Source organism: Peromyscus maniculatus, chromosome 6 (assembly GCF_049852395.1).
Source record: "Peromyscus maniculatus bairdii isolate BWxNUB_F1_BW_parent chromosome 6, HU_Pman_BW_mat_3.1, whole genome shotgun sequence".
Lineage (NCBI taxonomy): Eukaryota > Metazoa > Chordata > Mammalia > Rodentia > Cricetidae > Peromyscus > Peromyscus maniculatus.
The window spans coordinates 75,398,197-75,419,624 of NC_134857.1; the positions used below are offsets into that span (position 1 = coordinate 75,398,197).

At 43.1% G+C, this 21,428-nt stretch overlaps 1 protein-coding gene and 1 pseudogene across 3 annotated transcripts in view; both read left to right on the plus strand.

Moving 5' to 3' along the window:
* Window positions 1-21,428, plus strand: part of Arnt (aryl hydrocarbon receptor nuclear translocator) — an 81,675-nt gene that overhangs the window by 3,055 nt on the left and 57,192 nt on the right. Inside the window, exons 1-2 of one of the 3 annotated variants that reach the window (XM_006982541.4) lie at window positions 113-310; window positions 18,194-18,305. In XM_006982541.4, coding sequence (XP_006982603.1) covers window positions 286-310; window positions 18,194-18,305 — 137 coding nt within the window. In that variant the 5' untranslated portion in view covers window positions 113-285. Of the gene's footprint in view, window positions 1-112; window positions 311-18,193; window positions 18,306-21,428 lie in introns of those variants that run through there. The other 2 variants (XM_006982542.4, XM_016001096.3) reach the window with 2 other exon arrangements.
* On the plus strand, window positions 462-15,220 carry LOC143273912 (transmembrane protein 60-like; annotated as a pseudogene).

A 21,428-nucleotide genomic window follows, 5' to 3' on the forward strand; every position in this document is an offset into this window, starting at 1 on the left:
TAGCTCGCAGGTCCGGGACTCACTGGTGCAGTCATTAGCCCTGCCTCCCGTCGACCTCGCGTCCCTATTGGCCGGCTCTCCCCAGGAGGCCGTCCCCGGATGGCCGCGCCCATGCTGTGGGCGTGTCCCCGGCGGGGGCTGGGCGTCCGCCATCTTGGGTCCCGCGGTGGCGGCGGCGGCGGTGAGGTGCCGCTCCTGTGCAGTGGCTCTCCCTCCCTCCCTCCCCCAGCCGGTGCCGGCGGCCCCTCCCACTGAGGGTGGCGCAGCGACGGTGCCAGCTCGACCATGGCGGCGACTACGGCGAACCCAGGTGGGGAGACCCGAGGGACTGACAAGTGCGGGGAGCCGGGCTGGGCAGCCGGGCCGTGGCGTACGGGCGGTGGGGGAGGGGTGCGGGCGGCTCCTCGCCGGGGGCGCCGGGGACCGGCGAGGGGCGTCCGGGGGCTCTGCGCCCCGGGCCGGGCAGCGGAGGGGCTGGGGTGGGCCGCCTTCCCTCTGCCGGGGCCGTTTGGGAGGGCCGAGGTCTTTTAACCCGCTGCCCGCTGACGTCCCCTGAGGTCCAAGAAGTAACTGGGCGAAGTGGCTTTGGTTTACTGCGAGTAATCGGGGCTGTGAACGTAAACATTGATGTTTCACGAGGTCTTGATTTCACAGTTGGAAAGGTTTACTTTAATGTAAAACTTGGTTCTTTAAGTATCTGCTCAGATTCTTGCGGCGGGTAACTCCCACCCGCCACCCTCCCCCTCGGGCTGTACTTTGAAACTTGGAGTTGACGTTTTTCAGAGTCTGCTGCCTACGGCAGAGGTTTGGGTAATGGTTGTATTTCAGGACAGGTCTTTATCCAGAACCCATTTTTAAACCTTTTAGGTCGAGGTGAAGCAGTTCCTATTCTTTCAGAAAAAGGTTCCATGCCATTTGTCTGTGGACATCCTCCCCCCCCCCCCCCCCTTATTTCTGTTATTTTGAGACATGGTCGTCCCAGGTTGGCCTCGAACCGCTGCGATTGCTTGTCTTAGCTTTCCCACTACTGGAATTACCAGGCATGACCCACCTCACCTGACTGCCCAGTCCTCTTTTTACTACATTACAATTACTTCTTATGAAGTATTCCATTTTAGTGGGCCTGATTTATCTTGACATTCTCTGACAAAGTAAATCCCCAATTTCCCAGAACTTTGTATCTTCACAGCTTTTTAGAAAGTAAGGGTTGGGGAGAGGAGTGTGGTGGTCTCTGATGTCTCATATTGAAATTTAAATTTTACTTAGTTCATATCTCTGAGTAGCAGGTTTGTATACAATGGTGAATCACTGCGAAATGTACTGTTTTCCCATTATTTCTGGAAACAGCATTTTTTTTTTTCTTTCTGAAACAAGCTCTCTCTACATAGCCCTGGCTGTTCTAGAATTCACTATATAGGCAGGCTGGACTCAAACTCTTACAGAGATCATGTGCCAATACCAGTTTTTAAAAAAATATATATTTTTTTAAGTTTTAAAAGTTATGTAAATGGGAATGTTTACACATGAGTGCAGGTGTGGGAGGATTCCAGAATAAAGTGTTGGATCCCTGGAGCAGAGTTGTAAGCCATAAGATGTGGATGCTGGGAACTGACCTCAGGTCCTACAAGAACAACACACACTCCTAAGCATTGAACCTTCCCTTCAGCTCCTAAATATCAGTTCCTTAATCCTAAATCATTGTTTACATGAAGAAAAGATGAATTAAGTAGTCAGGATTCTATTGGAGTGATTGCTGAATCCTAGGATACAAAGTATACAATTGGAAAGTGTTAGGGAAAACCAGATCGTGTAGTAAAGTAGCCCATGTCTGAGTTAGCGAATAAACACGATTTCAAACTGATCACACATTGCAAAATCCTTATACAACTCCTCAGAATGCACCGTGTTTCACTAAGAAGTGCCACAGATAAACAGATTTTAGTAAGTCAGGAGCTTTTCCAGCTGTGTGGGTGGGGCTGTCTTATTTGCTTATTTGTTCTGTTTTTAAACAAGTCACCCGAATGACAGTCTCTTGACCAGATTTTCATTTCCTGATCATTATTAGCCTAAGTGTCTAAGCAGGGAATAGTAATTTTTTTTTCTGTCATTTTTTTCTGAGTAGGGCTATTTGAGAGGCTAGCCTGGAGCTTTCTATGTAGGTAGATCAGGCTGGCCTTGAACTTGCAATGATCCTTTTCTGTCTCCACAAGTGCTGGCATTACAGGCTTGTGTCACTGTATATAAACTTGCAAATTTCTTTTAATAAGGTGAAGAAATCCTTTTAATGAAACAGTTATTATTTTTTTTTTTGTTGTTGTTGTTTTATTTTGTTTGGTTGGTTTTTGGTGTTTTGAGGCAGGATTTCTCTGTGTAGTCCTGACTGTTCTGGAACTTGCTTTCTAGATGAGGCTGGCTTTGAACTCAGAGATCTGCCTGCCTCTGGCTCCCTAGTGCTGGGACTAAAGGCGTGTGCTACCACCACTTGACGGAAACAGTTGATTTTGTTTATTTTCATTTGATTGCTTTCTTCTTCAATTTTGAGATTGCATTTTATTTTTTGGAGATGGCATCTCCCTGATGCAGGATAGAAAGAAAGAAAATTATGGGGACATGGGAAGGGAAAGGAGCCCTTTCACAATCTGGCTAAAGACATTATTACATTTGCTAAGGCCTTTTCTCCTTTCCCAGCTTGAAAACTTGAGTTTTCCAGACAGAAGTCTCACTGGAGTCTGCCTTTGTGATACAAGGGCATGTTCTGAACCCTCTGTAACCTGCCTGGCTCCTGGTGTTGAGTCATCCTATAATTGTATTTACCAAAAGAAGAGGAGGACTTCTGAACTCCTTTAATCTTTGCAGAGGCAGGGGGATGTCCAAGTTCAAGACCATCCTGGCCTACTCAGTGAGTTCCAGGCTACATAGTGAGACCTTGTCAAAAAACAAACAAAAAAAGGCAAACCAGTAAAATAAAAAGAGGAGGAGTGGGTTCTTAGCAAACCTTTGAGACCTAGCCTGCGATTCACAAGAATCTTCTAAGACCTTAAATTGTTGGTTTCCTGTAGTAAGCCGGAACTCACACTCTAGGATGTCTTCTCTTTCCTGAGCCCCTTTTCTTTTTCTTTTTAAACCCCTGTGCTTGAAATCTGTATTATAATTGCTTTAAACAAACTTTAATTTGTATCATACTGCTTGTCCTGAAATCTCTTTGAGTACAGTCAGGAATGCTGAGTCTGCCTGAGCGAAGGGCCGCTCTCCAGGCTGCTGTTAGTGAAAGCATAGAAAGCAATCCTTGTTCCTGCTGTAGCTGATGTCCCTATGTAGCCAGGGCTATCCCAGTCTCTGGGGTGCCGGGGTTATAGGCTTGGGCAGAGAACCACCACACCCCCACCCAGTGGGCTGATCCACTGTTGTCTCCATTATCTGCCCTCCTGTCCTTTATTCCATCGGTTCCAACTTGCTGATTCCTTGTTCCTGGCACATGACAATTGTCAGAAAAGAATGCCTTTCTGCTGTTGTTTCTTTCCCCTTTGGTGTCAAATAGAGGCTGTGCTGTGATTTTTTAGTAACCTGTTGAATTTTGGAAAATGAGATCCATGACTGAAGAGACATATTATGGGAAATGTACTATGCTCAATGAAAAGAAAGTAAATGGTTCTTGTGTCAAATTTCCTGCCCTCTTGAGACCAGGCTAGCCTGGAACTTATTTTTATGTAGGCCAGGCTGTCCTCGAACTTACCTTGATCCTTCTGCCTCTGCCTCCTTAATGCTAAGATTATATATTAGGTTTAACACCCAGCCATTATGGAATTATCATGGTTTATTTCCTTAGGTCAGTTTTAGAGACCAGGGACATCATTTTTTAATTTTTAATTTTTTTCTTTTCAAGATAGGGTTTTCCTGTGTAGCCCTTACTGTCCTGGAACTCACTCTGTAGACCAGGCTGCCTTTGAACTCAGAGATCCACCTGCCTCTGCCTCCCAAGTGCTGGGGTTAAAGGCATGCCACCACCGCCTGGACCTTTGAAAATTTTCTATTCTATTTTTGCTTAAGTGAGTTCTGATTATATTTCTTTGCAATTCTTGTTAGTTTTATCTTCAAATGCCTGAGAAAAACTTCTTTTTAAGTACTGTTGTGGGGCTGGAGAGATGACTCAGCGGTTACGAGCACTGGCTGCTCTTCAGGCAGACCCTGCTTCAGTCCCCAGCACCCACATGGCGGCTCACAGCTGTCTGTAACTCCAGTTCCAGTGGATCCGAGACCCTCACACAGACATACATGCAGGCAAACACCAATACACATAAAATAAATAATTTTTAAGAAGTATTATTGTGTGTGTATATGTATGTGTTGTGGTTTGCAGTGTAGAGGTCAGAGGTCAACTCTCCAGAAATGATTCTCTCATGCTTATGCCTGTAATTCCAGTCTGTGGGAGACTGAGGCATGAGATTGTCACAGCTTGAGGCCAAACAAACAAATTAAAAGACCAGGCTGTGGTGGTGCATGACTTTAATTCCAACACTCAGGAGGCAGAGGCAGGTGAATCTCTGTGAATTCGAGGCCAGCCTGGTCTAGAAAGTGAGTTCCAGGATAGGCTCCAAAAGCTACACAGAGAAACCTTGTTCTGAAAAACCAAACCAAACCAAAACAAAAAAACAAACACTTTTCTTTCTGAGCTTCATTTAAGTTAATATTTAGGGTTGGAAACATTCTTGAACATGTTAATTTGTGTGCTAGGTGGTGCTGGAGAGATGGCTCAATGGTTAAGAGCACTGGCTTTCTTGTAGAGGATCCAGGTTCAATTCCCAGCACCCACATGGTTTCACACAACCATCTCTAACTACAGTTTCAGGAGATCTAATGTCCTCTTCTGGCCTCTGTGGGCACCAGATATGCATGTGATACACAGACATACATGTGGGCACAACCACCATATCCATAAGGTCTCTTTGAGATGGCTCGGTGGGTTAATCATTTGCTGACAGGCCTGACTACCTGAGTTCCAATTGTGGACCCCATGGTAGCCGGAGAGAGCTGACTTCTGTAGGTCCTCTGCCCTCACGTGTGCTGTTGTGCACACACATATAATGTAGTTTTTCAAAAGTCTCTAATGATACTATACTTTCTTTTGGTGTTAGGAATTAAACTTAGGACTCCTTATATGCTGTGCAAACCTCCAGCACTGAGTTCTATTCCCAGCCGTGTGTGTGTGTGTGTTGTGTGTGTTGTGTGTGTGTGTGTGTGTGTGTGTGTGTGTCAGAATGTGTATAGAGGTCGAAGGACAATGTCCAGTCTCCTCACCTCCAGTCTCTTTATTATTCACTGTTGTGTATAGCAGAATAGCGTAGCTTCTAGGGATGCACCTGTCTCTGGCTCCCACCTCACAGCAGGAACACTGGTCACAGACACACACTACTGTAACAGTTCTTACATGGGTTCTGGGGATTTGAACCTGGGTCTTCACACTCGTGCCACAAGCCCTTTCGCTATCAGCCGCCCCATTCCCAGCCCATTTTATTTATTTGTACCTTTTTTGTTTTTGTTTTTGAGACAGTCTTGCTATATAGCTCTGGCTGGCGTAAAACTCATTATATTGACTAGGATGGCTTTGAACTCAGAGAGATCCAACTGCCTCTGCCCCCTGAATGCCCAGCACGATTTTATTTCTTTTGATCCAGGGTCTTATGTAGCTCAGGCTGATCTGGAGCTCTGTTTTGTAGCTGAGAATGACCAGGAGTTCAATCCTCCTACCTCTACCTCCCAAGTGCTGGGACTACAGGTATGCAGCACCATACCAGCCTAGGAAGACCCTAAAAATCGAACATTTATTTATTTATTTATTTATTTATTTATTTATTTGTAAATATTGGGGCTGTATACGACCAGCAGAGGATAACTTGTAAGATTCAGTTCTCTTCTTCCATCCTGTGGGGTCCTGAGGTTGAACTTGGGTTCTTAGGCTTCTGTAGCAATGCTGCTTTTTTTCCCCTCTAAGAGTTATTTATTTATTTAAAAATTTATGTGTATGAGTGCTTTGCTTACATGTAAGTACACCACATGTGTGCAGTGCCCACAGAGGTGGAAGAGGACATCCGAACTGGAGATGCAGATGGTTGTGAGCCACCATGAGGGTGCTGGGAATCAAACCCAGATCCTCTGCAAGAATTGCCAGTGCTTTTAACTGATAGGCCACCTTGTGAGGCCAAGAAAAAGAAAAGAATTCTTTAAGTATATAAGTATAACTTTTATCTATTAAATTAGAGCTTTAAAAGCATCAGTTAGAAGTTTTATTTCCTTTTTTTTTTTTAGATATGATAAATAATTCAAGCAGTGTGAAATTCAGATGTCAAGATTTTTTTTCTAAATGGTCACACTTGGGATTGAACCCATGTTCTTATGACAGGCATTGAACTGCATGCATCCTTAGACCATCCCACCTCCTCCCTTTTTCCCTCCCCAGACAAGGTTTCTCTTTGTAGCTTTATGCATTTTCTGGAACTCACTCTGTAGCCCAGACTGGCCTCGAACTCACAGAGATCCACCTGCCTCTGCCTCCTTAGTGCTGGGATTAAAGGTGTGCGTCACCACCGCCCGGCTAACTATTTTTTAAAAAGGAATTTTAATGATTTGGATTTTGTTTTTCAAGATATGGTTTCTCTGTGTAACAGCCCTGGCTCTCCTGGAACTTGATTTGTAGAGCAGGCTGGCCTCTCCAGTGCTGGGATTAAAGGAGTTTGTCACCTTGCCCATCTTACATATGCTTTCCTTTTAAAAACATTTATTATATGTGTCTGTGCTTGAGTATCTGTATACACATCCCATGCATGTAGGAGCCCGAGTCAGTCAGAAGAGGGAGTCAGACACTGGAACTGGAGTTACAGGCAGCTGTGAGCTGCTGCGTGGGTGTTAGGAACTAAACCTGGGTCCTTTACAAGAACAAGAAGCACTCCTAACAGCCGAACCATCTCTTCAGCTACCCAGTCTTGGCTCCCAACCTTTTATTAGTTAAATGAATGAATTTTTTTCTTTTAATTTTTAAACATGGTCTCACACTATAGCTCAGGCTGGTTTGGAACTTACAATGAACTTTCTGCCTCAACTTTTAAGTGTTTGCATTACAGGTGTGAGCAATCACAGCTTGTTCTCTTGTGTGTGTATGCTTGAACATATGTGTGCACAAGTCCAAATTGAGGCCAGAGGTCAGTTCCTTCCTTAGGCACTGTCAGCTTTCTGTTTTTGGTGTGTGTGTGTGTGGAGGAGGTGTAGCTGTATAGTGTATGCACATATGTGCATTTGTGCACAGGCCAGAAAGCATTGGATGTCCACCTCAGTAACTCTGTCTTATTCCTTTGAGGCAGGATTTCTTCCTGAACTTGGGAATTGTAAAAAATTATTTATTTGAGAGGTGGAACTGTATCTTCTCCTTAATTATCATGTGAAGGGCTAAGAATTTAATGGGGGGTGGGGGAGTGTGGAAGAGGGCCAGGATCCAAACTGGCGGATTTCCGGACCTTCGCTGCCCTCTCGGCTCTCCCGCCAGCCGCGCTACCAGGGGGTATCTCCCTTATTTCAGCCCAGAAACAGCCTCTTGAAACGGTTTAAATGAGAATGTCCTTGGCTCAGAGTGTACTCCTCACCTGGCTTTTCACATTGCTCTTCCTGATCATGTTGGTGTTGACAGTGGATGAGAAGGCACTTTGGAACTGGTTCCTCATACTTATTCCAGTCTGGATATTTGACACTACCCTTCCCGTCATGCTGATTGTGAAGATGGCTGGACGGTGTAAGTCTGGCTTTGACCCCTGACATGGGTCGCATAACATTAAAAAGAAAGCCTGGTACCTCATTGCAATGTTACTTAAGTTAGCCTTCTGCCTCGCACTGTGTGCTAAACGGGAACAGTTTACTACCATGAACCTGTCCTATGTCTTCATTCCCTTATGGGCCTTACTGACTGGCGCTTTAACAGAACTGGGATATAATGTCTTTTTTGTGAGAGACTGACTACCGAGTACATCATCTCTTCTGTTGCTGTTCAACAAGCTACAGACAGTGTACTGAATCTTTGCAAGTTTCAAGACTACTGCAGATCTGATGGAAAGTACAAACTGTAGTCTTGAACTGTCATAAAACAGGATTGGTGAGGCTTGAACTTGTAGCCAACCCAAAGTGGAATTACTCAATATTTGAGTTATTGATATCTTTATTATCCCTGTGTAAATAAAGTTTGTTTCTGACCTTAAAAATGATTTATTTATTTTTATTTTATGTGTATTAGTGTTTTGCCTGCATGTATGTATGTCTTTGTGAGGGTGTCAAATCCCCTAGAACTGAGGTTACATACAATTGTGTGTGGCCATGTGGGTGCTGGGAATTGAACCCAGGTTCTCTGGAACCCAGGTCCTCTGGAAGCAGCCAGTGCTCTTAACCATCAAGCCATCTCTCTAGCCCAGAACTTGATCATCTTACTGTGTCACTCTGCTATTTTTCTTTGAGACAAGGGGCTTGGGTGTTTTGGCTAGGCTGGCAGTTAGCCACCCCTAGCAATCTTTCCATCTTGGAATCTCACAGTGCAGGGATTAATGGTGGTGTCTCTGAGAGGGCTTCAATGCCTGCAAAGAGCTGGACATTCCAAGGCCAGACAAAACTAGACAGTGAGACCCTGTCTCAAAACAGAAACAAGCCAGGCAGTGGTGGTGCATGCCTTTAATCCTAGTACAAGGGAGGCAGAGGCAGATAGATCTGTGAGTTGAAAGCCAGCCTGGTCTACATAGCCAAGGCTACACAAAGAAATCCTGTCTCAAAAACCAAAAGAAGAAGAAGAAAATAAAAACAAAGATAACCCTTTGTAGATGTAACCAACTGTCTTATTAAATAAGAAATACAGAACCAATGCAAAGAAGAAAGCCAAGAGATCAGAGCTAAGAGCCTTACCCACCTGCTGCAGCTAGCCAAGAGACCTCTCCAAAAAAGGACCTACTTCCTGTGTGTTTTTCTTTATATAGTTTTTCTGTTCTGCCTTCTCATTGGTTGTAAACCCAAACACATGACTGCCTTGTCACTGCCTGTATGTACAGCCCTCCAGGTCTTCTATGGTATTGAGATTAAAGGCGTGTGTCTCCAATGCTGGCTGTATCCTTGACTACACAGAGATCTACCTAGCTCTTCTACCAAGTGCTGGGATTAAAGGCGTGCGCCACGAAAACGTCCAGCTCCGCTATGGCTTGCTATTAGCTCTGACCCCCAAGCAACTTTATTTATTAACATACAAATAAAATCACATTTCAGTACAAATAAAATACCACCATAACCCTTTTCATTTCACAACAAGGAAAAAAAACCTAGAGATAGAAATGAACATATTTACTAAACATTTATTAATTTTCTCTGTGTACCAAACAAAATTTTCTATTTTGTTGGTTACTCACTGTATTACTTATTTTTCAAATACTTGTTGTATGTGTATCTGTATGCCTAAGTATATGTCTGTGCACCATATGGGTTTAGAAGCCTTCAGAGGTAAAAAGAGGAGGTTCCCTAGAACTGGAGTTAGAAACAGTTGTGAGCTGCCATGTGGGTGCTGGGAATTGAACCTGGGTCTTTTGGATGAATAGCCAATTTTCTTAACCCCTGAACTATCTCAGCAGTTCTTATTTTCTATATCACGAAGCCTCTTCTACTTACCAAATAAATTACAAATAAAACAAAATTACATCTCTTTACATAATCTTTTAACTTTTGTATTTTCTCATTTTCACTGTAGTTGGATGACCAAAGTAAGTTTTTCTTGAGACAGGCTCTCAAATACCAGGTTGACCTTGATCTTACTATGTAGCTAAGGATAAAGTTGAAGTTGCAGATTCTCTGTACCTCCATAGTGGTGGCGTTATACTTATGTGCGATCACTCCAGCTTTATTGGGCTTAAGCCCCGAGCTTCATGCGTGCCAGGCAAGCACCTAGCTGAGCTCCATGAATTCCAAGTCAGCCATAGCTAGGGTGAGGTCCTGTCTTAAAAAAAAAATAATAAAAATAGGCCAGGGAGACAGCTCAGTTCGTAGAGCCTGGCTTGTCAGATACAAAAGCCTGAGTTTAATCCCCAGTACAGTGCAAACCCCACCCTCCCTCCAACCACCAGATGGTTTCTAAGCTGGGTATGGTAGTGGCTTACACTTGTTTTTTTCTTTTTTCTGAGACTGAGTCCTAACTGTGTAGCTTAGCTGGCTTAAAACTTCCTGTGAAGACCAGGCTGCTTTGAACTTGCTTGATTCTTCTACCTCTGCCTCCTCAGTGCTAGAATTACAGGCCTGCACTACAGACAAAATAAGTGATTTCAGTCAGAAAATTCCCTCAACTCACTGCCTTTTCATATATATTTAGCTTAATCATTTCCCATGAAGGGAGAATCAGTATTGTGGATTAATAGCAGCAAATCTTAAGTTCAAGCTCGTAGACATATACGTATGTGTGTGTACACACAGTTCCATCAGCTTTGCGTTTTCGAGACAAGGTCTCACTCTGTAGCTCTGTCTGGCCTGGAATTTACTATGTTGACCAGGCTGCTTTAGTACTCAAAGAAATCCACCTGCCTCTGCCTCCTGAGTGCTGATATTAAAGACATGCACCACCACACCTGGTAATTTTGTTTTTTAAAGATTTTATTTTTAAATATGTGTGTGTGGGTGCACACACGTGAGTGCAGGTACCCTTGGAGGTCAGAAGAGGTATTGGGTCCCCTGGAGCTAGAGTTATAGACTGAGCTGCCATGTGTAAGGAGCAGAGGAAGTCCTGAGTGAATGTGCATTGTTGATGTAGGCCTGGCCATGTTGAGGCTTCCAAGGCCTCAGACCCATGGGAAATTGACAAAGCCATTACTCATATAAGCCAGGCTAAAGAGGCTGGCAGAGCTCTCCTGATTCTTAGTATGTGTGCTCATATGTGGGAGTGCAGAGGGCAGAGGTGGGTACCAGGTGTCTTCCTGGCTTACTCTTCATTCTATTTACCCGAGTCCTTATTCTCCTACCTTGATTTCCTGACTTTTGGGATTTTATGTGTGCCAGCATACCTGCTTTGTGTATGGCTAAATTTTTTTTGGTAATCTTTTGTTAAGTATTTTAGTATGTTTTCAGGGAGAATATTAGTCTATAATTTTGTATGTTTTTTACTGATTGTCTTGTTTTGATATCAGGTTAATACTAGATTCATCAGTAAAATGAGATGGGAGGGAATATCCCATCCAAATATTTTCTGGAAGAAACTATGTAGAGTTGGTGTTAATTCTTTACATGTTTGATTAAATCCATAGTAAAATAATCTGGACCTGGACATTTCTTTTTGGGGGATTGTAAAACTAGGAATTTAGTTTCCTTAGAGAACTATTACATCTATTTTCTTTTCTTTTTCTTTTTTTGGTTTTTCGAGATAGGGTTTCTCTGTGTAGTTTTGCGCCTTTCCTGGATCTTGCCGCCGCTGCCGCCGCCGCCACCCGGCTACATCTATTTTCATATTGAGTCAGTTACATTTATATTGGGTTTCCCCCTTTTATTAGAGGTTGGGTCAATTTTATTGATCTGTTCAAAAAACCAGCTTTTTGTTTTTTATTGTTTTCCACTTAGAAATTCATTGACTTTTGGTCTTTTTTTAATTTTTTTTTTTTTTGGTTTTTTAAGATTTTAATTATTTATTATGTATACAGTATTCTGCTTGCATGTATGTCTGCAGGCCAGAAGAGGGCACCAGATCTCATTACAGATGGTTGTGAGCCACCATGTGGTTGCTGGGACTTGAACTCAGGACCTCTGGAAGAGCAGCCAGTGCTCTTAACCTCTGAGCCATCTCTCCAGCCCCCCCCCTTTTTTTTTTGGTTTTTGGTTTTTTGGTTTTTCGAGACAGGGTTTCTCTATGTAATAATAGTCCTAGCTGTTCTGGAACTCGCTTTGTAGATCCACCTGCTTCTGCCTCCCAGTGCTGGGATTAAAGGTGTGAGCCACTACTGCCCAGCAATTTCTTTTCTTTTGTTTGTTTACTTTGGGCCCTCCCCCCTCTGGGCTTTTGAAGTTAAAGCTTAATGATTGGTTTCTCTGTGTATTCCTGGCTGTCCTGGAGCTCGCTCTGTAGACCAGGCTGGCCTCGAACTCAGAAATCACCTGCCTCTGCCTCCTGAGTGCTGGGATCAAAGGCGTGCGCCACCGGGGCCCAGCTTTATTTATTTATTATTATTCTCTTTCTTTCTTTCTGTTCGTCTGTCTCTGTGTGTGTATGTGTGCTGGTGTGTACAGAGGACAGCTTTTGAGAGTCATTTCTCTCCTGTTCTGGGTTCTGGGGGTGGAACTTTTGTCAGATTTGCATGGCTGGTACTTTTCCTCTCTGAGCCATCTTACCTTGTCAGCTCTATAGTATATTTTTGTTTTTTTGTACTTGTGCATATCTATGTATGAGCTTGTGAGTGCAGTGCCCTTGGGGAGCAGGTGAGGATCAGATCCTCTGGAGCTAGAGTTAGTTATGGTTGTGAGCCACCAACGTGGCGCCTAGAAGAGGATGGCTGCAAGGGAGCACTTGCTTCACTTGCGTTTTGTTAAGCTTCCTGTAACATTTTCCTTGAGACTGACTCATTCATTAATTGTGTTGTTTCTTTTCCAAGTTGGAGGAGATTTTCCCATCTTTTTTTTATTATTTTTGTTGTATTGACTGGTCTGTGCAGATCAGATGAGCCTAGACTTGGCCTCCGTAGTGCTGGGACTAAAGGTGTACCACAGGCCTGGCTCTAGACTTTCTGAAGTTTGTCTTGTGGATCCTCATCTTGTCAGTGTCTTAGCACGTTTCAGGGACACTTGACAAGAATGTGTATCTTTGGTTTGGGTGGGTGTTTCTCTAAGTATTGAATGGTTCTAGTTAGAGATGTTTCCTTCCCGTTTCTTTGCAGATTTCCCAGTTGTTCTTTCAGTTGTTAAGAGAAGGATGTGTAGAGCTCCAGATAGGATTTTTTTTCCTTTTAGTTGTGTCAGATTTTACAACACATTTTACCCATCATGTTTAGTTTATGTGCGTTGTTGTGTTATTGTTGGGGGATTCTCAGTCCACTGTGTAATGTCCTGAAGTGTAGGTGTAGATAAATTTTATTTGCTGCTTTATCAGATTTATTTGTAATCTAGCCATTCCTGTAACCAAAACTTTTAGGACAAAGGCTTGGGCTCTCTTAGTGTCAGCTGGCTAGGCTCAGTCACCTTTTACAATGCACCAATTAATTGACAAATAATGATGCAGAAGCAGATTTATTCTGTGGCCACTTTGGGAAAAGGAACAGATAAAAGGGTCCAGTGACCCCTTAAGTCTTTGCACTGCACTGACATGAGCTTTAGGTTTAAATAGAACATTTAGGACACTAGGCAAGAGACTCAGCCTCCTGGTCACAGCATCTCATTGTCTCAGGTCCTGCCAGGTGGTCGAATTAAATTGTTGCTGGACTGGATCAATGTGGATCCCACAAGATAGTTATTCTGGGTGTAGCCTCTTCATCACAGGTAATTGTTCTAATTCGATGGGTAATCTACCCAGTGTCAGCTTTGGGATAGTTTCAGTTCTTTATCCTAAAGAAATTGATCTTGTTTTTGCTGGAATCCAGGGTGACTCAAGAGGACAGATTAAAGACCAGCTGTCCTTAGCACCTGTAAAGTAGACAGAGAGACAAAGTGAAGGTGGAGATGCCAGACTTGCTTCCTACTTTTAGTTAAAGCAAGGGCTGGCATCCGCCATTGCAAAAATAACGACTCTCTTAGGTAGGGTTTCTGGTACTTGAATAAAAACACCTTCTGTAACCAAAACGACTTGGGGAGGAAAGTATTTCAGCTTACGCTTCCACACCCACATCACAGCCCATTACTGGAGGAAGTCAAGGCAGGAACTCAAGCACAAGCCACTAAGGAATTCTGCTCACTGGCTTGCTCTGCCATGGCTTGCTCAGCCCGCTTTCTTACAGCACCCAGGATCACCAGCCCATCATCGCCTGCAGTGGGCTGGGCTCTCCCATATCAATCACTAATTAAGAAAATGCTCCACAGGCTTGCCTACATGCCCATCTAGTGAGGACCTTTTCCCAGCTGAGGTTCTCTCTCCCTGCGACTCTGGCTTGTGTCAATTTGACATGAAGTCATCCAGCAGGGCCTCTAAGCCTGTTGTAGTCCTACTTTCTTTTGATTAATGTGCCCACGGTGTTTCTTTTGTTGAGGCAGGGGCTCCTGTAACTGGGGATGACTTTGGCCCCCAGCCTCTGAGTGCTGGCAGATTACAGGAGTGCATCAATACACCCAGGGCCTCCAGCATTCTAGGCAAGCATTCTTCTGGCTGAGCCATACCCATGGCCCCATGTGACTCAGGGTGGGTGGGTCACTTTAGCAAGGACTCATGGATAACAGACTCAAGAGGCTAGAGAGATGCCTCCCTGGGTAAGAACATGTATTGCTCTTGTGGAGGAGCTGAGCTTGGTTTCAAAGGCCCATATCAGGTGACTCATAACTGTCTGTGACTTCAACTACAGGGCATCCAACACCCTCTTTCTGCTTCAGCAGGCAACTGCACTCACGTGCACATATCTCCCCCCTCAGTTAAAAATAAATCTTTAAAAAACATGTACTCGGGCTGGAGAGATGGCTCAGAGGTTAAGAGCACTGGCTGCTCTTCCAGAGGACCTGAGTTCAATTCCCAGCAACCACATGGTGGCTCACAACCATCTGTAATGAGATCTGGTGCCCTCTTCTGTCATGAAGGCATACATGCAGACAGAACACTGTATACATAATAAATAAATAAATCTTTAGAAAAAAACCCTGCACTCAAAAGGGATAGTTTATTAGAGTCAGTAAGAAAAGAGCAGGATAGGCAAGCTGGAGATCTCAGCACTGTCAGGAGGAGGAGATATGAAGAAGACAAAGAGGAAAAAGTCATTCTTATCCTTAAGTAGAGCAAGGGGAAAAAAGACACCTTGGAGGACAAGTAGATACACCAGAGAACTGGCGTATTCAGAGCCTGGCACCAGACTGTCAACCTCAGGGCCAGGAGGGCATTGGGTGTAAATTTATTTTTTTTATATATTTATGAGACAGTCTCCCACTGTTGTAGCCCAGGCTGCCCTAGAACTCACTGTGTAGTCCAAGCTGGCCTAGGATTTGTGGCCATCCTCCTGAGTGCTGCAATTATAGACAAGAAGCTCTAACTTGAATGGAAATATTAGTATTATTTCAGTCAGTCAAGAGTTGCTCTAGGTGGTCTCGGACGCAAATGTGTTGAAGACTGGAAAGAATAATAACTAATTGCATTTAGTGTTGTTAGTTTACTGTCTAGTTTTGTTAGCTTTGTCCCAGGAAGGAATAAATAACAGTTTGGAATGATGTCAGTTTCCCTTTAAAATTGATTTTAACATTTGCTTATGTGAGTTCTTCCGTACTTGTGTACACATGAATCAGCAGACAACCTCAGGTGTTGTTCCTTAGGAGGCGTTCACTTTGCTATTTGAGACAGGGTCTCATTGGCCTGGAGCTCACCAAGTAAATGAAACTGGGTGGCCAGATTGTCTACTTGTCTTTACCTCTCAGCTTTTACATCAGTGCTGGGGATCTGAACTCGGGTCCTTATCTTTGTGCGATTGTATTAGTTAGGATTTTATTTCTGTGGAGAGACACGAAGACCACCACAACTCTTTAAGGAAAACATTGAATTGGGACTGGCTTACAGTTCAGAGGGTTAATCCATTATCATCACGACAGGAAGCATGGTGGGATGCAGGCAGACATGGTACTGGAGAGGCAGCTGAGAGTCCTACATCTTGCAGGCAACAGGAAGTTGACTGAGACACTGGGCAGTATTCTGAGCATAGGAAACCTCAAAACCTGCCCCCCAGTGATACACTTCCTCCTACAAGGCCACACCCACTCCAACAAAGCCACACCTCCAAATAGTGCCACTCTCTGTGCGATTCTGGGGGCCAGTTACATTCAGGCTACCACAGATGTAAACACTTGACTGAGTCTTCTTTCTCCCTAACTCACTCCAGTTTACCTGTTGGTAAAGGCTAGTTTTGGACTAATTTGCAGCTCCTGTCATTGGCTTCTTTACAGTTTTCTTTACATTTATTTTCTTACGGAGCAAGTGTGTGTGTGTGTGTGTGTGTGTGTGTGTGTGTGTGTGTGTGTGTGTGTGTGTGTGTGGCAAGTCTAAAGAGAGAGGACAGCTTGCCTGCGTTGCTTCTGTCCTTCCACTTGTGTCTACCTCAGGTGATCAGGCTGCCCGGCCAGGCTCTTCAGCAGCCTGTCCCTTGCCCATGGAGCCATCTTTCTAGACTGAGTTTTCAGAAGTTTAATTATGATGTGTGCTAGAATGGGTTTCTGTGGATCTTTCAATTTTGGAGTTTCTACAACTTCTTGATTCTGTAGGTTTACATTTGTTGTGAAAATTAGGGATTTTCCACAGATGTCTTAGCCCTGCTTTCTTTTTCATCTTTTCATGACTCCTGTGACAAAATGTTAGCTCCTTCTGTTGTAGCTCGTGATATCTGAAGTTCTGTTAGTTTTTTTCTGTTTGTCTTTGCCCTGACCTGTTTTCTCTCAGGTCAGATTAGTTGTTTGTGTTGTGTTTTTTTATTTTGTTGGTTTTTTTAGAGTTCTGGCTTTTTTTTTTTTTTTTTTTTTTGGTTTTTCGAGACAGGGTTTCTCTGTGTAGCTTTGCGCCGTTCCTGGAGCTCACTTGGTAGCCCAGGCTGGCCTCGAACTCACAGAGATCCGCCTGGCTCTGCCTCCCGAGTGCTGGGATTAAAGGCGTGCGCCACCACCGCCCGGCGAGTTCTGGCTTATTTTCATTGATGTCCACTCTCTATTGATAGGACCCTAGGACATTTTGATTTGAATTGTACATGTGTCTATCCCCATATATCCATATAGACACTCCCTGCTTTCTCCCCTCCATCCACCCTTGTCTTCCCCTTCCTCTTGAGACAGTCTTATTATTAAGTTAGTCCATGCTGACCTCAGACTAGCCATATAGCATAGGCTGGTTTCAAACATGCAATCCTTTTGCCTTTGCCTCTTAAGTGCAAGCATTATAGGAATGAACCACCACACCTGGCCTCTTACAGTTTTTATTTCCAAAGTTTCCAGTTTTTTTTTTCCATATCCTATGTTTTTATTTACTAAAGCAATTTTTTAAACATTTGTTTCAAATGTTCTTTTAGTTGCTTGCTGAAGAATTTTTATCATGGCTACTTGCAAAACTTAGTAGATAATTCTAATAACTATTATCTTAATGTTAGCATCTGTTAATTGACACCTTCCCTCCATTTGAGATTTTCCTGATTCTTAGTATGACCAGTGATTTTTTTTTAAATTAAAACCTTGATGATTTTTTATTTAAAATTGTCTATTCTGAATATGTGAGTCTTCTAATACATGATTGAGATTTTATCTATAGCTTGAACCTTTCTTTTTTTGTTTTGCTTTTTGAGACAAGATTTTTCTCTGTAGCCCTGGCTGTCCTGGAACTCTTATTTGTAGATCAGGTTGGCCTGGAACTCAGGGATCTACCTGTCTCTGCCTCCTGAGTGCTGGGATTAAAGGAATGCACCACAACTCCTGTTTTTGTTTTTGTGGAGTTTTTAAGTCAGCCTTTCTTGTGGCCCAGGGTAGCCCCAAGTCTGCTTTGTATAGGAAGATGACTTTGAACTCTTTGGTTTTTCAACACAGAGTTGGTTCTTTATGTAACAGCTCTGCCTGTTCTGGAACTTACTCTGTAGACCAGGCTGGCCTTGAACTTAGAGATCTGCCTGTCTCTTCAGTGCTGGGATAAAGGGCGTGAGCCACCAGTGTTTGGCTGACTTTTAAATCTTGGTTTTCTTCTCTCCAGTCTTTCAAATGCTGGGATTACAGATGTTTGCCACTAGGCCTGGCTTGAGCATTTATTTCTTTTTTTAATTTTTAAATATATTTATTTGTGTCTATGACTGTGGGATGTCACAGTGCATGTGTGGAGGTCAGAGGCCACCTTATGAGTCAGTTCTCTCTTTCCATCGTGGAGATGCTAAATATTGAATTAAAGTCATCGGAGTTAGCAGTTAACCTCTCCTGCTTAACTGTGTGATGACCCCTGATGTGAGTATGGTTTTTAGTCAGCGTCATGACATTGATTGTTGAGGATATTAACGATATTCTTTCCTGACAGAAATGACATCAGATGTACCATCGCTAGGTTCCACCATTGCTTCTGGAAACCCTGGACCTGGGATTCAAGGTGGAGGAGCTGTTGTACAGAGGGCTATTAAGCGACGATCGGGGTGAGTTCGAATGTCTATCATCAGGGTCTCTCTTGTAAAATCAACTGGATTGACTTAGTCTCTGCTCCTCCTTGTCTGTTCCTGACCTCACTTTAATTGAGTTTTCCTTGTGTCGGCTTGCTATTCTATGTACACTTCTTTTAAAAGTGTCTCGATAATTTGAGTAGAAATACCACTGTAAAGAGAAGACGAACCTGTTGTGTCCATTGCCTGTTACAGCTCTCCTCTCATTCACTCAGGGAACCAAGTGTTCACAAACCATGGTGACTTTATGTGTTTCCCAAGGAAAGTTCTAAGCAGGTTAAAAATTTGTTTGCATTGATGTATGTTTTTTCTTCTTGGTTTTTCAAGACAGGGTTTCTCTGTGTAGCCCTGGTTGTGCTGAAACTGACTCTGTAGATCAGGCTGGCCTTGAACTCAGAGATCCACCTGCTTCTGCTTCCAGAATACTGAGATCAAAGATGTACACCACCACCACTACCCTGTGCTTTCTGAATTTTAAAAGCTTCTCTTCTGATGTAACTTTTTTTTTTAATTTATTTAATTTTATTTGATGTGCATTGGTGTTTTGTCTGCATTCATGTCTGCGTGAGGATGTTGGATCCCCTGGAACTTAGTAGTTACAGATAGCTGTGTGCTACCATGTGATTTCTGGGAATTGAACCTGGGTCCTCTGGAAGAACAACCTCAATGTATCTTTATTGATAAGCAGGCTTAAAAAAAAAGTACACACACCAAACCAAAACAAAACAAACCTCTCTGGAAGGTAAAGGACTATGGCAAAGACCAATGATTTCACTGTTGTTAAGAAAACTGTTGTCGGCTGGGGACAGTGGTGGTGCACGCTTTTAATCCCAGCACTAGGAGGCAGAGGCAGGCGGATCTCTATGAGCTGGAGGCCAACCTGGGCTACAGAGAGAGACAGGACAACCAAGGCTACACAAAGAAATTCTGTCTTAAACAGCCCCACACCCCCAGAAAAGAAAACTGTTGGCTTTCCTTAAGCTCTTCTGTTTGTATTCTCAAAATCATTTTGTTAAACTTACTTCTTTTCTAAGTTACTGATACTTTCTTTGGCTTGGAATGCATAGACAATTTAGTTCTAAAAGTATTCATTAAGTACTAGATTTGAATGTGGCATTGTTGTGTGATTGCCAATAGACTCTAAAGATAGATAAAACACATCCGTTGTTTCCAAGCTCTGATAGTCTTACACATACACACACACACACACACACACACACACACACACACACACACACACAAAATGCAAGATAGAATATGGGAAAAATAAGTGAGGTATGGTGGCTCATACCTGAAATCCTAGTACTCAGTAAGGGACGGGTTAGGAGGATGCAGAATATGAGGCCATTCTCGGTTACATAATGATACTCTATCTCAAAACAAAACTAAAAACAAAGAAAATTAACTAAAATACAAAAACAGAAAAAGCTTTTCTGTTTTTGTATTTTAGTTAAGCATATAACAACTAATTTTGGATGGAAAAGATTGGGAACAGTTTTTGAAAGAAGGTTGCTTTAGGGCAGTGGTTTTCAACCTTCCTAATGCTGTGATCTTTTAATACAGTTCCTTATGTTGTGGTGACCTCCAACCATAACATTATTTTGTTGCTACTTCATAACTGTAATTTTGCTACTGTTATGAACTGTAATGTATATATCTGATATGTAGGATAGAACTGCTGCTTTAGGACCAGTGAGACAGCTCAGTGGTTAAAGGCACTTGTCTGTGAGCCTAGTTATCTTTGCTTGATCCCCAGAACCCACGTAAAGGTAGAAGGAGAAAACCAATTCCACCAAGTTGTCTCCTGACCGCTACATGAGTGTGGTGCCCATATACATATTACACAGACACACACACACACACACACACACACACACACACACACACACACACACACACAACTAAACTTATAAATAAATAAAAGACACAAGGTTCCTTTAGAAGCACCCAGGACAGTAGGTGCTCTTTTACCCACTGTTTGCTACTCAGTTTTGAGGAGTGTATGTGTGTGGTGGAGGAGGGCTGTGGGGCTCAGACACAAGGCCTTGTGCATTCCTGGCTAGTGCTCTACCACTGAGCTAGTTTACCTTGCTGTTGCCTGGTGTAGTTATTTTGTTTTTGAAATAAGGTCTTGTGTACCCCAGGTCTGGACTCATGATCTTCCCCTGAATGCTAGGATTACAGTTTTATTTCACTATTTTTTTTTTGCAGAAAAACACATGAAAAGAAATCTTGAGTTCCAGAGAAATGGCTCAGTGTTTAAGAGTCCACACTGCTCTTACAGAAAACCTGATTTCAGTTGCTGGTGCTTCCTTTTGGAGGCTCACAACCATCTGTGGCTTCAGTTTCAGTGGATCTGATGCCCTGTTCTGGACTCTGTGGGCACCTGTAGTCATATGTGCACATGTCCCCAAAAGACATAATAAAATAAAATCTTTTTAAACATCATAAAAGATAGTCTTGTCAATATTAAAAACACATTTAAAGAAGTGTTTGCTTTTTTTTAAAATTTTTCTTTAATTTATTTACTTTTATTTTATGTACATTGGTGTTTTGCCTGCATGTATGTCTGTGTGAGGATGCCATATCTGGAGTTACAGACAGTTGTGAGCTGCCACGTGGGTGCTGGGAATTGAACCCAGGTCCTCTGGAAGAACAACCAGTGCTCTTAACCCCTGAGCCATCTCTCCAGTCTGCTTTTTTATTTTGTAACAAAGTCTGTTTAATTTGTTTGTGTTATTACAATACACCTTTCCTGTGGCCCCAACTGGCCTGGGGTCCTGTTCCTCTTGGTTCCACTTCTCAAGTGCTTGGAAACAAACACATGTGACTACCACACCTAGTTTGAGACAATCCTGCTGTGTAGCCTTGTTGACCTGGAGTTCACCATGTAGCCCAAACTGGCCTTCCACTCATGATCCTCCTGCCTCTGTCTTCCTATGTTCCAGGAGTACCATCAATTATCACTCCACCTGGGTGTGCTGGCACACATCTTTAATCCCAGCACTTGAGAGAGGCAAGCCTGGTGTATATAGTGATTTCCAGGTCTACCAGAGCAATGTAGAAAGATCTTGTGTCAGAAAACTAAACCACATTGTC